At 36.9% G+C, this 16,671-nt stretch overlaps 2 protein-coding genes across 7 annotated transcripts in view; both read left to right on the top strand.

Moving 5' to 3' along the window:
- LOC110022580 (DEAD-box ATP-dependent RNA helicase 42) overlaps positions 1–5,560 on the top strand; it is a 6,132-nt gene extending 572 nt beyond the window's left edge. The window contains exons 1-4 of one of the 6 annotated variants that reach the window (XM_020721607.1): positions 353–2,939; positions 3,905–4,017; positions 4,813–4,935; positions 5,027–5,559. In XM_020721607.1, the coding sequence (XP_020577266.1) occupies positions 432–2,936 (2,505 nt within the window). In that variant the 5' untranslated portion in view covers positions 353–431 and the 3' untranslated portion in view covers positions 2,937–2,939; positions 3,905–4,017; positions 4,813–4,935; positions 5,027–5,559. Of the gene's footprint in view, positions 1–7; positions 2,940–3,904; positions 4,018–4,812 lie in introns of those variants that run through there. The other 5 variants (XM_020721606.1, XM_020721608.1, XM_020721611.1 and 2 more) reach the window with 5 other exon arrangements.
- Positions 5,561–11,594: 6,034 nt separating this feature from the next.
- Positions 11,595–12,400, top strand: LOC110022593 (17.1 kDa class II heat shock protein-like). Its single transcript, XM_020721625.1, has one exon. It carries the CDS (start codon positions 11,761–11,763, stop codon positions 12,220–12,222), a length of 462 nt encoding a protein of 153 aa, XP_020577284.1. The 5' UTR covers positions 11,595–11,760; the 3' UTR covers positions 12,223–12,400.
- Positions 12,401–16,671: the final 4,271 nt, after the last annotated feature.

Below are 16,671 nucleotides of genomic sequence, written 5' to 3'. Positions count from 1 at the left end.
TGAGGCTAAGGGTGAAGCGACGGGAGTTAGAAAGAGATGAGGAGGAAGGAAGGGATCATGACAGGAAGAGGCGGAGGAGAGAAGAATCTCATGAAAGGGAAAGAGAGCGAAGCAACAGGCATAGAGAAGGAAGCGTAGATCTTCACAGGAAAGGGGATGATAATGAAGCTGAGGCCAAGGAGAGAAAGACTCGAGAGCAAGATCTAGAAGAAGAGCAGCGCAAATTGGATGAGGAGATGGATAAGAGGCGGCGTAGAGTTCAGGAGTGGCAAGAGCTTAAAAGAAAGAAAGAAGAGCAGGAAAGAGAAAAGGATGGGAAGGTAAATGGTGAGGATCTTAACCAGACTGGTAAAAATTGGACTCTTGATGGGGAGTCCGATGATGAGGAAGCAGATGCAGTGAAGTATGAGAATGATGCTGATGGTGATGCAATGGCTATAGACGTGGGTTCCAGGCAGAATGATGCCAATGGTGATGCAATGGACATAGAGAAGGAAACTAGAGGTACTGTGCCAAATGGTATTGATGGCGTTGATGTGGAGGATGAAATTGACCCACTTGATGCTTTCATGAATTCCATGGTGCTGCCTGAAGTGGAGAAACTGCAGAGTGAGGAGAGTGCACAGGTGAGTTCTGTTGATGCAAACCTGGGCTCACAAGAGAGGAATAAGGGAGTCCTTAGTAATGGGGTCCAAGCAAAAAAAGGTGGAAAAAATCCATTGGGGAGGATAATTCCTGATGAAGACTCTGCCCCTGAGGATGAGGATCTTGGAAATGAGGACATTGCTTCTGAAGATGAAGATGATGAGGATTTTATGAAAAGGGTGAAGAAGACAAAAGCTGAGAAGCTATCCATCGTTGATCATTCTAAGATTCAGTACTCGCCTTTCAGGAAAAATTTTTATATTGAAGTGAAGGAAATTGCAAAGATGACGCCTGATGATGTTGCTGCGTATAGAAAACAACTTGAATTAAAAGTACATGGAAAAGATATCCCTAAGCCTATTAAAACATGGAACCAGAGTGGCTTAACTAGCAAAATTTTAGATACAATTAAAAAGCTAAACTTTGAAAGGCCTATGCCTATTCAAGCTCAAGCTCTGCCCATTATTATGAGTGGCAGAGACTGCATTGGAGTAGCAAAGACTGGTTCAGGTAAGACACTAGCTTTTGTATTACCTATGTTGAGACATATTAAAGATCAACCTCCGGTTGTACCTGGTGATGGTCCTATTGCACTTATAATGGCTCCTACAAGGGAACTTGTCCAACAAATACACACTGACATTAAAAGGTTCTCTAAGGTCTTGGGCTTCAACTGTGTCCCTGTATATGGTGGATCAGGTGTTGCTCAGCAGATAAGTGAGTTAAAACGTGGTGCAGAAATAGTTGTATGCACTCCTGGTAGAATGATAGATATACTCTGCACAAGTGCTGGGAAGATAACCAACCTTCGAAAGGTTACATACTTTGTTATGGATGAGGCTGATAGAATGTTTGATATGGGATTTGAACCTCAGATCACAAGGATAGTTCAAAATACTCGACCGGACCGTCAAACAGTACTCTTTTCAGCTACATTTCCCCGCCAGGTTGAGATATTAGCCCGAAAGGTCCTGAATAAGCCGGTTGAAATCCAGGTGGGAGGAAGAAGTGTTGTCAATAAAGACATCACCCAATTAGTTGAGGTCAGACAAGAAACAGACAGGTTTTTAAGGCTTCTAGAACTGTTAGGAGAATGGTATGAAAAGGGAAAGATCCTTGTGTTTGTTCACTCTCAAGAAAAATGTGATTCCTTATTCAAGGACTTACTTAAGCACGGTTATCCTTGTCTTTCTCTTCATGGGGCCAAGGACCAGACAGACCGGGAGTCCACCATTTCAGATTTTAAGAGCAATGTTTGCAACCTTCTGATTGCTACTAGTGTTGCTGCCAGAGGTCTAGATGTGAAGGAGCTTGAGCTAGTTGTGAATTTTGATGTTCCAAATCACTACGAAGATTATGTACATCGAGTTGGTAGAACAGGCCGAGCTGGCCGTAAAGGTATGGCCATCACATTCATTTCTGAGGATGATGCCAAGTATGCACCAGATCTTGTAAAAGCGCTGGAACTTTCTGAACAAGCGGTTCCTGAGGATCTGAAGGCACTTGCTGATAATTTCATGGCAAAGGTTAAAGAGGGCATGGAACAAGCACATGGTACTGGCTATGGTGGAAGTGGTTTCAAGTTCAATGAAGAAGAAGATGAAGCAAGTAAAGCTGCGAAAAAGGCTCAGGCAAGAGAATATGGATTTGAAGAAGATAAATCTGACTCAGACTCTGAGGATGATGGTATTAGAAAAGCTGGAGGTGATTTATCTCAAGCTGCCATTCTTGCTCAAGCTGCTGCTCTTGCCCAGGCTGCAAAGGCTGGTATTTCTTCAATGCCTTCCACAGTTGTGCCAGCGCAATTGCTTTCTACTTCAGGTGTACATGTTCCAATCGCGCCTGCTTTAGCTGGCTTCCCAGTTGTTGGAACACTGCCTGTTGCATCTCTACCTGGTGATGCTGCTGCCCGGGCAGCTGCCCTTGCAGCTGCCATGAACTTGCAGCACAATTTAGCAAAGATACAAGCTGATGCAATGCCAGAGCACTATGAGGCAGAGCTGGAGATCAATGAATTCCCACAGAATGCCCGGTGGAAAGTTACCCATAAGGAGACCTTGGGTCCAATATCAGACTGGACAGGAGCTGCAATTACCACAAGGGGCCAGTATTACCCACCTGGGAAATTTCCCGGTCCCATGGAACGCAAACTATATCTATTCATAGAAGGTCCCACTGAGTCTTCTGTTAAGAAAGCAAAAGCGGAGTTGAAAAGAGTGCTTGAGGATTACACTGCTCAATCTCTTTCTCTTCCTGGTTCTGCACAGCCTGGCAAATATTCCGTCCTTTAGATGGTAACTCTTTGAATTAGACATTGTGAATGATGTTTTATCTGTCTTCTCTCGTTCTCTTATTTATAAATATATCAATTGATCCAATTTCTGATCCCATGCAGTTCATATGTTGATATAAATTAGTAAATTTCTGTGGTTATGTTTATAAATATATCGATTGATCCAATTTCTTTCATTCATGTGGTTATGTTTGGTAGAACTTTTGAACAATTTTTAATGCCTATTATCTTTAAATTTAAATTCGCAGCAGAAAACAATGGTTTATTTTTTTTCTATTGGTCCTGTGCTTCAACGAAGTTTTATCATTGTGGGCTGGGTTTTGTGTGAATGATTTTGAGTTCATGGTTGTTCCTAAGTTGATACAGGACTATAAAATCATCACTAATGATCATTTGGTTTTTAAATAGAGCTTCAGTTGTACATGCAGTATTGTACATGACAGCATAATCATGTTTACTTACTTTTGCATTTTCTTAATTCTTTCCAAGAACCAATCAGCGAATACAATCTTTAGTTTTGCTGTTCCTGCACCTTTTGAAGCTATGCTTGGAGAATGAAAAGGCAACTTTTAGCACAGTTCCTCTATTGTTCTCCCTTTTATTGGTTATGAATTTTTAATATTAAAGCATTTGATCAAATAACCTTTGACAAATGTTCAAGCTTTGACATAATATTTTTTGGTAGTTACCTCTTCATCCTTTGCTAAATAGAGAATGTTTTTCAATGAAATGTTTGGATAATCAACACGGTATTGTTGAAAAAGCCTTTGGCTTTTGGGTAGAAATAAATTCCCCCAATCACCTGGACTAGCTTTCTTTCTGTCATTAGTGGTTGTTGCCACACTTTAAATGCATTTTTGAAGCATAAGGTTGAACCTATTATGCTACAGCTTAGCTATTGTTTGATAAAGTTTGGAAGTCATGTTTCCTCATGGCATCTGATTATAATCTTGGGCTGAAATGCAGAGAGGTGAAGCAGTGATTAAGTGAAGGCAGCGTCTACCGTTTGGTTCTTAAATTCCTAGCTGTGTGAAAATCTCTGTTGAGCTATGCATCCACAAACAAGTCTATTTATGAAGGTGAGCGAAGAAATTAATGAATATCATAGTTCCTGAAAAGGGTAGTTTATGCTTACCACAAACTAATCTTTAATTGATTGGCTCAGAAAATGTCAATAAATTATAAAATCATTTATGTCTAGAAAGGGAAGTGAGGGAATGCTGCTTTTTTTAATTTGATTTTTGTGCCCAGAATAATTTCTACTTGAAGTGAGTATGCAGTTGTCTTACTAAGAAATCTTTGGTCCAGCTTCATTTGATGCCAAATTATTGTACAAGTTAAAATAATCTATTTGCCTATATTAGACTTCAAAATCGAAAAGCGTACCATCTGATAGATGTAATACACCAAACTATAATTATTGTTGGTCATTCTTTTGCTCGGATTTGTTATGGTTTTATTGCTCAATTTTATATGATTTATAGTGTTATCGTTGTATTAATCTTCTTAAAAGAATGTTATCTATTAAAACTACACGCTACAAGTAGAGTCCTTGGTTTGATGCCATCTTTTTCAAGCAAGCTTCTCATTTTGGGCAACCCTGTGTGCGTTTGATTCGTTTTTTTTTTGTCTATTTTTTTTTTTTCTCATTAGACATCTTTGACACAATTGTCAACCGATTGGGTTCCTGTAAATAACGTAACATAGAATATATTAGTGAATTAAACACCCCCTTAATATTTTTATAAGCATGTAAATTATCTTCTTTTTTATAGAAAATTTCAGTTTTGTTAACCTCTTTATTTAAGCGTATTAAAAGTTGGTGTTGCCGGGTTAGCCATGAAGCCCTTTGTAAAGATCTTCACTTGTTCCAGCTAGCTTCTCGGAGTGAGCTGCATGGGCATTTTGAACTGGGGAAGGTCTCACCCTTTTGCAAAACTGCAACTGGGAAAGATACCCATCACTGTACTTCTATTGCAGATGCGATTTCAATCATGGTAAGCGTTCTCAGAGAATTTGTTGCCCAAGTCACAAATCTTTCCTTTATTACAATTAGCCATTTTGAGATTGATCAGCTTAGTTCATCAGATTAAAAGTGGCAAGTTTAGCATATGAAATGAAGCTGGAGGAGAAGTAAAAATTGTAATGAAGATATGGTCTTGGTAAGGTTCCCAGGTGTGGAGGTTTTGCTTTGCTGGGCAGCATCTCTATTATAACTTCATCATGAAAAAGTCTCATGTTGGCTATCATTTTTTATTTTGCCTGTGAGATTTGGCAAATCCTTGAATTCTTCGTGTTTTGAGGCCAACTTCTTTTAAATTGTTGGTATAATAATGAGATGGTTTAACCTTGTTGCAATTAACTGATTTCAATCTGACTTTTGTTCTTCTGAGCTCCGGGTTTAACTTAATCACTCTCTGTGTTGCAGTTTTATTTTGTGCAGGTGCAGATTTTGCGGCCAAAGCTTATCCTTGAACAGGTCAAACATGTGTCTGAAATTTCTTTAGTCCCTTTTTTTCCTTTTTTTTTGCAGGTGCTGATTTCAAATGCTGCTTTGCTTCTTTTCTTTTGATATATTCTATTTGGTTTCTTCACTTGTATTTCTGTTTTATATTTAATATAACTGTGCTTTGTCTCGTTTCATTCCAAAAAGTTATAGTGATCGATCAGCTGCTTTATAAATTCAAAAAATGTGAAAATATTGCATAGGATTTATCCTTGATCACTTGAATTGCATGTGGAAGGTTCAATAAATCCTTTTAAAGTGAAAGCTCATTGTTCTAAAATGTGATCATTATCACAACTCCATGTATCTGGACTTGTTGAAGTTCCCATTGAAGTTATTCAGTTTAAGATGTGTGTGTGGATTTGTTGAAGTTCCTCTTGAAGTATGTGTGCGTGCGTCTGCTTGCTCAAAAGCTGAATTGTGGCATGATAAATATTAAAATTATTTAAGTATAATTTAAATGACTTGTAGCACTTAAAAGTATGTAACCAATATCATTCTATCATTAGATTGAGAATATTTTGAAAAGGCATAAGGTGGCAATTAAATCATAAAGTTCTGCTGGATTGTTTGATATATTTACCGCACCTCAACTAAGCAGATGCTATTGGCAGATCGATTTGATAGACTAGAGGAAATTTTACTCAGCATAGAAATCTGGTAGAATAATTATGACCTGTTAACTCTTTTTATTCGGATTAGAATTGACCTACCAACTTGAAAATTAACTTAGAAATTAAAATTGACGTCAAACTGAAGCTGACTGAGATAAACATGAAATTAACCTGAATTTGATCTAAATTTGACTCAAATGGCTATTATGTCTTATGCTAAACGGGTGATATGAGTTGGGTTCGAGTCGGTGGGTTAGGTTGTTGGACTTTCCGACCCGTTTAATTTTTAGGTTGAGTCGCGCTGAGTTAATTTTGGGTCAAACTCGAACTCAGCCTACAAACTCTATTTGATACTCTTATATGAAATCCCTGAAAATTTAGGATTTAACTTCTTTTTAAGAAATGGTGAGCATGAATCATGTTATATAAATTAAAAGATGGGCTTCTAACATTAGTAGAAGTTCACATTAGAGAAGATTGATTTTATGAATAATATGGAAGGTACCAAAGAGTTTATCGATCAGGGGATGAACTCAAAGAAGCAGATAATAGTAATGATTCATGAAGTACTCTAACATGTGCTGAGAGTAACAACCAGAGTTTAAATATCATCTTCTTTTTCATAATTGGTGATTTGAAAAGAAGGATTACTAATGGCAAGAACAAAGTGCTGTCTATTGTCATCTTTGACTGAAGAGTTGTATTATTTTGATATTGAAGATTCTTCTCCTTCTTGATCATATGAGAGGAAAAGGAAGACAAGAAGAGAGGCAGCTATTGAGAAATGCATTTCTTAGAGAGATTGTAGAAGCTGAGACTCCACAGAAATTTAAGTTCTCGTCATCCCTTGAGTCTTATAGGAGGAGACCTGATCCAGTTGATCATATTGTATTTTTTTGAATTAGCTATTTGCTTATCAAATTACAGCCATTTTAAGAGGAGTTTGATCTTGTCTATGTCAGTAGATAAAGTATCTACTCAACTCTAAAGAAATTTAGTTTTGAAGCTAATATGTTCATCGTTACTCCATTTATAGTGAATATACTAACTCTCAAGTAAATCTATCTTTTTAATTATTTTGCATTTGTTACTTGTGTGAGTTCCCGGAGCTTGAACTTATTATTTATTTTTTTCTTTCTTGCAATTGCAAAAGACTAAAATCTATTAAATCATCTACTTTAGCCCTAAATGTTTTAACCTTCAAAGAGAGTACTGTAATATCAGCGGTGAGAATTGCAGGATAGGCGTTGCAAAAGAGAGCATGTAGAGGTCCGATTCGAAGCCCTAATATTGGAAAACATATGACGTCGGTTGGTCGTACAGACATACTGTGTCCGGACGGAATATTTTCTCCTACTAATGATGTTGAAGGATTTTTCCGGTTGGTGGAGACAAAAAACTTTCCTATAATAAATAGGAGGATCTAAGTACCATTTTGTGCATCAGTTCACTCAAATTAAAAAGTTAAAGCAATTGAGACATCCCGAGTCATTTGGACCTCAAGAAAAGAAGAACAAAGTAGCCTTGCTGCATTCTTCTGCCTTTTAAAAACAGAAAAAATGAGAACTGTGTATCTGAGTAATTGTTAGAAAATGTTCAATGGATTATTGGTTGTTCCAAATAAAACGTAATTAGTGGAGAGCCTTGATTAAATATTAATGGGTGTGATTTTTACTGTTGTTCATTTGCTTGAACTCCCATCCATGATCTTAAAGATGTGAATAAATTAAACAAACATGTAATTCTTAGAATATCTCTTATTAAATAATGGATAATATTATTTCAATAGAAAATCTAAAACCCAACCAATTGAGACTTCCATAGGGGGAATTAAAAATATTATGGATACATACATACATACATAAATATATATATATATATAGGTAAATCGGATGCAATTTTTGGCTACCCCCACTTATTTTGAGTGTGTCCGCCAAGTAATCCGACCATCCTATAGCACACTCAATCGGATCGAGTTCTCCTAGCGTGGGGAAATGACCGTTGACCGTTACGATGATTCCAACGTCATCACCTCATTACGTGGCTCTGGTGGTGCAGTATTAAAGGCTGCATTGATTGCAACATGAGATTCCTTTTCTGTTTCCTTTTTTGGTAAAATCAGCCATTGACTTGTCCGGTCTCTGTGCTCAATTGTCTTTTCTTAGTGGATTCTTGGTAGGCTTTTGTCAGGAGACCACTATTAGAATCGCTGACCTCATCCTCCTATAAAAGGGGAAGCGGAGGTTGCCGACCGATTTTGCGAGGAATCAGATGTGAAGGTGAGTTTCCAATGGCAGGGGCGATGGGCCTCGCTTGGGCCATGCGCTACTTTTTTTTTTCTTCAAGTCAAGTGTCGAAATAAGGGGCTTCCTCTGAGTCGGGTGTTGAACGCGAAACCAAACTGGGTGGACTATCGAGGTCTTCCCACCTCTTGAACTGGTGTAATGACCCATGGGGAAAAGTTGCGATGGAAACACTTCCTTAGAGAGTGTACTACTTTCGTTCGACAGATGTCGTCAAAGGCTAGCCAATTCCCAAGGAGCTAATGGGGAGGAGTTGAACTCGATAGCGCACTGGTTGGAAATTCTGTCCACAAACAGATGAGTCACCCCCTTGAAGTAGTTGACGATACGCTACCAGTGTGCACCTTATCCGTTCGAGGGTTGCTGCCTAGAGTGGGATCGTTTCCTTCCGGCCATTTAGCGAATGGTCGGACTGAAAGACCGCCTGACACTCGCATCCCCGTTGTTGGCTAGTTCCAAGACCTCGACAAAAAATCTTGGTTTGAGTAAGTTTAGGTTGTACCCAAATCATTTGTTGTGGATTCCCTGCTTCAGGGTGGTCCCGACGATGAGAGGCTCTGGGTTTTTTTTTAGTTCTAGCATTTGTTTCTAAAAGCGCATGATGTATATGCCCATAGGCTCTCATTCTTTCTCTGCTTGATCTAGAGAAGAGTCTCAATATCTTTCATTGGTTTTTGCACATTGCCGAAGTGCACCAAAAAGAGCTTTCTAAACTCGTAGAAGGATTGGATGACTCCATAAGCACAACCTCCTTTAGCGTAGTCAAAAAAATTTGACACTTCATAGCATCATCGATCTGCAGCACCCCGATCAATGACTCGAAAAAAACCACGTGGTCGACTGGGTCGCTAAAAGAGGAATCCTTAACTTCGTTGGGGGCTTGGTCCCTATGATTTGCCGAGAGAAAGTGCTGCCTATAGTTGGTCTGGCTGGTGCTCCTTGATCCGCCCGGTGCTTGATGATTGGCGTTGATGTCGCACTTTTTGCTAGTTGGGAGTCCCCCTGCCCTTTGGTTGGTTGATCGTCAGCCTGACTGTCGTGTGCAGGCGGATTCTCGCAAGAAACTCTTTGGGAGCGAGTTTCCTAAGACTCTTTCCAAGAGCATCAGTTAATCACACCTCAAATTCATTACCGCCTGGAAGGCTTCTAACTGGTTCATCATCTGCGCCCGTAGTGCCTGGACCTCTTCCCGAATGTCTCGACGCACCATCTTTTTATTGAATTTAATGGATGCTATGTCTCTCTGTGCAATTTCTCTTTCGTAATTCGATCTACTTCTCATCTGGGGCATGTCCACACTCGTTGCACGACTTTCTTATGGTGTTAGAATCCGAATTTGTCCTCCGAAATTACACGCCTCAATAGTTAGTCGAGAGAACGGGAAAGAGAGAGTTTAGTAGAGAATTTTGAATAAAGAAGTCGGGGGAAAAATCCTTTTATTCTTCTTCTAGCCCCAACTTATAGGAACCTATTTGTATAATTACAAAAAGAATGGAACATTTATGAAAATTGCACTTAATGTAATTAATGTGTTGATTTGATATAAAATTTGTGCTACAATTTGAATGAAATACGGCAACTATCTACAAATTGACATATTCGAGTTCGATCGTCTAAGGCGATCGGTTGCGTGGCGATCGTTCCTGCTGAGGGAAAGCACTCAGTTCATGCTCTCTAAGCCCAACGCTTTGATTATCCACGTAATCTTTGACCATTCGATCGCTTTGAGATTCATGCTACAATTTTCTTGCATACCAAGCAGAAGTTTGTCTTATTTGAAGTCGTCCTATATCAAAGTTGGAATCAGATTTTATGTTCACCTTTGACAAGTGCCTCCCCTGAAATGAGATTTCTCTATAAAAACAAAATTCTATAGTGTTTTTCAAATGTAGTTTAGATAATTTGATAGTTTTTGCCCCCTTTCAAGTATAATTTTTGCCCAATACATTAAAAAATTAAAAATTTGATGATTTTGTCCCCCACCCTGAAAGTAAAACTGTGGAACCATGATTATTGCATGCATATCCCTCAATTATTCAGCATTCATCTTCCATTATCATACCAACACAATGTTTACATATTTACCAACTAAACAATACTTTATACATTTTTATCATATATATATATATATCTTTGGTATGAGATAAAATATCATCTTTTTAATTTTTTTTTAAAAAAAAAACATCATTTTATCTGTAAGTATGTTGCATGTTGTTGAATTCTGAGTTTGTCTGTGAATCACACACAAGGAATGGAGTGTAAGAATGGAGAGGGAGAGTAATGAACACTAATTTGAATTGTTGATTAATTTTTTTCTGAGAAAATAATTCCCCTATTTATAGGAGAGGAGTACGACATATGAAATTACATATCTATCTTTGATTTAATGGGGGTGTTACAAAATATTTTGGGTATTTTACATATATGTAATTCTTTAGTTCAACTACCATATGATTCGGTCGGTTGAGATAAATTGGTCATGGTTCGACAATATTTGTTCATTCGATCGTATTGAGTCATGTTTGCCAAACCTCTATGGTCTTTTGGTCGTCGAGGCTTGACTTGATCGGTTTGGTTTTGTCAGTCGGCTACACTAATCTAATTGTCGACTATTGATTGGCATAGCAAGGTTAGGCTATCTAACATAGGGTGAATCACCGTAATTCGATAGGTAAGTTTAGTCATTGAAAAAGAAATCTTTTAGATTCCATGTACTTATTTGATGGATATTTATTAGCCCTGAATGAGGGTTCTCATGGGCGCCTGTGACATAATAGGCGGTGTTGCGTTCTTCCATTGAATAAGGTTATGGCAAGAGGCAGGTCAATGCCCTCCACTCGACTCAATAGGCTCGGGTTTGAATGGCCCTCCCTCGGTTGGCCTTCGACTCCGACTTCGAGCTGTTGCACCTAGTCAGACAGATCTTTCAGTATTCCGCTAGTAAATATTTAAGTCTTCTGGTTCGGAACCCCTAGTTTTTCGCTAATGGACATTTGGCTTTATGATCGTGGGCTCTTGGTTTTCTATCTATGAGTTCTTAATATTTAAGTTGTGGGCCCTCCTCAGCCGTGTTCCTTTTTGTTCTTTAAATTTCTCAAAATTCGTGCATACACTTATTATATATCTATAAATATAGAAAGTGGGATGGAGTTAAAATATTTCACCAATATTTGAGAAATTTACTATATTTTCAAAATTAAAAGAAAAAGGGAATAACTAGAAGCTTCCAGAGTCTCCGGACCCTTCTTCCTTCTTCTCAATGTCGCGCGAATTCACCCTGGGCACCTCTCTCTTCCTCCTCCATCTCTGCACATAGATACCCCCTGCTTCCCTTCTTCTTCACTCCCAATAGAGAAGAAAGTATCTCTCAAATCGATAACCACAGTTCGCTAACTGTACATGGAGTTCTTCTATGATCCATTCCTAACGACAACGATCTATCACCTGATGGACACTCCTGATCAGGATATGGAGAAAACCCACAACCCACAGACAAGAGCATACGTCAGAGACCGCAAGGCCATGGCGGCAACTCCGGCGGATGTGAAGGATCTACCAGGTGCGTACGTTTTCCTGATCGATATGCCGGGGATCAAGAGCGGCGAGATCAAAGTTGAGGTGGAAGAGGGGAACGTGCTGGTTGTGAGCGGGGAGAGGAAGCGAGGGGAGGAGAAGGAGGGTAAGTACTTGAGAATGGAACGCCGGATGGGGAAATTTATGAGAAAGTTTCCATTGCCGGAGAATGCCAACCTGGATGCCATCTCGGCGGTTTGCCGGGAAGGAGTGCTTACGGTGACGGTGGAGAAAAAGCCTCCCCCGGAGCCGAAGAAACCTAAGACCATAGAGGTTAAAGTTGGTTGAGATCTGGGGTGGAGAGGTTGGGGATTGTGGAGATTACCGTGTGTTTGATGAATGATGGGATGTTCCAGCGGTATGAAGCTGGAGATTTAGGGATTTCGTAAACCCTAGACTAGTTTATCTGTGTCTTCCTGTGTTTCTTGTGTGTGAAAGATGGCAAATGAGCGATTTTTCTTGTGTTTTTAGATTTAAGTCTGTTTGCTGCAGTCTGCCCATTTTAAAAAAAAATTAATTTGCAGTATATTTAAAAGAATAGTAGAATTAAAATTTTAAATGAAGTTTATTATCAATATTTTATTTTTTATTTTCTCTTGACTTTTGATTTTTTTTTTTTGTGCTTTTAATTCTATTATTGTATTATTAGTCTTGTAAACTAGCCGAACATGAGGGAGCCTGCGCTCAACTCGTGTTTCGGCCGTTAAAAAATATAAATATTTTTGTTCGACTCATTTATATTTCAAATACAAAATTGTGTTAATCTCCAGCTCGCTAGCTTAGCAACCTGAATGCAAGCAGTTCGCGAACAAAGAGTTGTTTTAACAGCCCTAGTCACACGTACACCTGTCAGGGATGCAAATGAGTTGAGCTTGAGCGAGTTTCGGCTTTGCTTATTAAAAAAATTTATTTTTCATGTTCGGCTAGTGTTCGGCTATTTTATGTATTGAGCTCCAAAAATTTATTCTTGTTTAGCTCAATTGTATCACGAACAATAAGTTATTTTGACAATTCTAATCTTCAGCTGTAGAATGTTAATGGTAGAGCAACATTTAGATCCTATTATTTATATTAAAATATTCATTTAAATAGAATTTAATTTATTTTTAGTCTACTTTAATTTGTAATCTTAATTGATTATTATAACTTGTATTAATTAAATTATTTAGAAGTAATACTCATTAATTATATAAATTGAACCGGACACGAGCAAACAAAATTTTATTTCGGTCTATGAGCTACTTAACGAGTCAAAGGCGAGTTGTTCGCAAACTTGTCGTTTTGACAGCGCTACCTATTATAATAGGTATCAACTCAATTTTTTTTTTAGGATTTAAACTTTAAAAAATGAGCTGACTCGTGTAACTTTAATTTAAACTCTAATTTAATTAATTAATCAAGTTCATATTACACACGTGTAGTTTTATTAAAACAAGGAGAACAATTGTAGCTGGCATCAAACACTTGCTGAACAGCTAGAGGGAATGAGAGTTGCAGAATTCAATTTCAAGCTTCATCTAGAAAGTAACAAATCATAGGAGACTGAAATAGGGCTGTAAATGAGTCGAACACGAGCGAGCTCAGGTTCAAGTCGTGTTTGGTTTGTTTATATTTCAATTTCAAAAGTGTGTTCGTGTTTAGATCGTTTGCTTAGTGAGCCGAACACGAGCCGTTCACGAAGAAAGAGTCGTTTTAACAATTCTAATCACGTGGTCATAAGAAGTTAATGATCGAAGCAAGATTTAAAATATTATTTGAATCTAATTTAATATTTTTTTATTATATTTTATTAATTAATACTTTTAATTAATTATAAATTTTTATAGCCTTGCAGTCAATGAATTATTTTAAAAATACTACTCATCATATATATATATATATATTCGGCTCGTTTGTTTAGGAAGCCGAAGTGAGCTGAACACGAGCCGTTCAGGAACAAAGAGTCATTTTGACAACCCTAATCTCGTAGCAATAAGATTTTAAGGATTGGGACAAAATTTAAAACATCATTTGAATCTAATTTAATATTTTTTATCCTATATTCTTCATTAATACTTTTAATTGATTATAAATCTTTGTAGCCTTGTAGTCAATTAAATTTTCTAAAAATAATATTCATCAAAGGTATATATATATATAATTAGTAATATTTCGAGTCAAAATTAGCCGAACATGAACAATATGTTCGGCTCGTTAACTTAGCGAACGAGCCGAACACGAGCTTATTAACGAGCCAAACGCTAGCTGATTGTGACCAACGAGCCGTTTTGACAGCTCTAGACTAAAGGCATAATCTTGCAGAAAGTCCACAAAAAATCGGTTCCATCTTCAAATTGGTTGCCAGAGATTTAGAAAAATAACAGAGCAAACCAATTTAAACCCAAGTAAGCCTATTTTTAGCAATATCGAAGTTATGCACGCCTCTTTAATTTTTCAGAGTCTAAACTTATTAGCAGAGAAACTATCAGAAATAGATGAAAGGGTTTTGGTTTAAATAAGACCAATCGTATGAGTGAAGATTTTGACAAAAACTTGGTCAAAATCGTTATTTGAAACCAATTTCGGCCAATATATATATATATATATATATTAAAATTGATATAAGATAATTTATATATTATTTAAAATAATAGATTATTATAATATTAACTAAACAATTATGAATACTATTTTATAATTTTCAGTTTTTTTATTAGATTATTATTATTATTATTATTATTAGTAGTAGTACTATTTTAAGTTAAAAAACTGTTAGAAAAAGGTAAATATATTTAACAAAATGCTAATAAATCTTAAAAAAGCTCTCCTTCATCAATCAGGTTAATCATATCATAATATTAAAAAAAAAAAAAGTAAAAAAACAACAAAACAATTTGATTAACAAGAATACATACAATACAACACACTAAACATTAATACCAAAATATTAAAAACAATTAATAAAAACATAAAAGAAAAGCCTGATTAGCGAAGAAACGGGAGCTCCAAGAAAAAAATCAAATTAACAAGAAAAAATATTACATACATGCATCCAAAGTCAATGGTGGGGCGCCACGTGTCAAACGGGCACCACCATTTTTAACACTGATCAATGTCTGCCTGTTTATTCTGGTGGGACCCACTTGACTAATGACGCCCCCAACATTAAACTCCGTACGCAAATAGCATGCGTTATTTTTTCTTTAGCGATTGTCGTAACTTCTCTCCCTCGATATTTATAGACATAAATTTGTGCTTGGAAAACAATACTGTACCTCATTTTAAAAATGGTGAGTACATTCAGTAGAATTCAAATGTGAGTCATGAGCCTCTCTCATAAGCCCAAATATGAAAGAGCAAATTTGTGAAATCTCTTCCAACAATCGATGCTTGCCAGTCACCATTGTACCTTATTTAAGGAGGTTTATACTACCACTTTTTAAAAAACATTTAGAAATTTAGTTATTTTAACTTATGTTTTATATGCACCTTCTATCATATGAAAATTCTATCATATGAGCATGATTCTCATGAATAAACTTTTATAATATGTAACACGAGTTTCATTACTAAACTCGCGAATATTCCAAGCAATAATATTAAGATAACATATAAAAAAATGGAAATTAAATAAAAACAGAAAAATAAATTGAAGGGTAACATCATCAACTCTAAGTATGAGGTATGATATATTAGAAATATTTCTAACATAGCATTCCGAGCTATGAAATTTCCATCACTAGTCTTAATATGAACAAAATCAATAACATGAGCTAGACTTAAGCAATCAGTATTTTGCATATTCCTTTTGTTCTGACTTCTATGAGTCAACGTGATATCATCATGAGAATTACTATTCATACTTTCTAATGGTCTTTGGTTTGGCCGAGCTTGAATTGGTCGACTTGATTATGTCGGTCAGCTGCTCTGCTCCAGCTGTCGTCTATCGATATCTAGATGAGGAGCTTTTGTGATCAATATGAGAATGGTTTTCAAGCAGAGAATGAATCACCATTATAGGACATGTAGCTTACCCTATGATAGAATCTTTTGGGGTGTTCGTGGAGTATATTGCGATAAACTCTCGAACTCCTAATGAAGAATCTTGAATTTTCTTATGAGATGGCTGGAAATGAAGAGATGAGAGTTTAGTTTATGTCATCTCTTGACTCTATACATCATGGTCTTTGGTTCGGTCGGCTTCGGGTACCAATCAAAAGAATCTACACTTGATCAATCACATTCTTTAATCTTCTAGTTATGAGATTTTTTATTTTCTTTCAATGGGACCTCCCTGGCCATACTTTTTTCTCTATTAGTCCGTTGGATTTCCTTGTGATTCGTGATATACAAACTTCAAGGTTTTTTTATATATCATGGGCCTAACAATAATAGAATAGTCAACTTAACGACTAGTAATCAAAGTCATTGCTCAATATGTCACTTAATGTGAAATGAATAGTCATTGTTCAATTTGTAATAAGAGGATGCGTTGGGCCAAGCATAGGTCAAGTTTGATGAAGGAATAACATAAGTTGAGTTTAGTTAGGGTCATGGTCCATGGGATTAGGACTGCTTTAGTTCCAACTAGACTAAGGATAGGAACACATTCTAATTTAATCAAAGCCAAAGTTAAGCCATTTAATCTTAAGCAACTAAAAAGATATAAATTATATCAACCTAGAAAATAATTAGTCTTGGTGGATCCATTTTGGAGAGAAACTTAGACTAGAAATAACAAAGTTAGAATTGAGCTAA

This window comes from Phalaenopsis equestris, unplaced genomic scaffold (genome assembly GCF_001263595.1).
Source record: "Phalaenopsis equestris unplaced genomic scaffold, ASM126359v1 Scaffold000198, whole genome shotgun sequence".
NCBI lineage: Eukaryota > Viridiplantae > Streptophyta > Magnoliopsida > Asparagales > Orchidaceae > Phalaenopsis > Phalaenopsis equestris.
The sequence above is the reverse complement of the archived record's forward strand: the minus strand, read 5'-3'. Positions and strand labels throughout refer to the sequence as shown.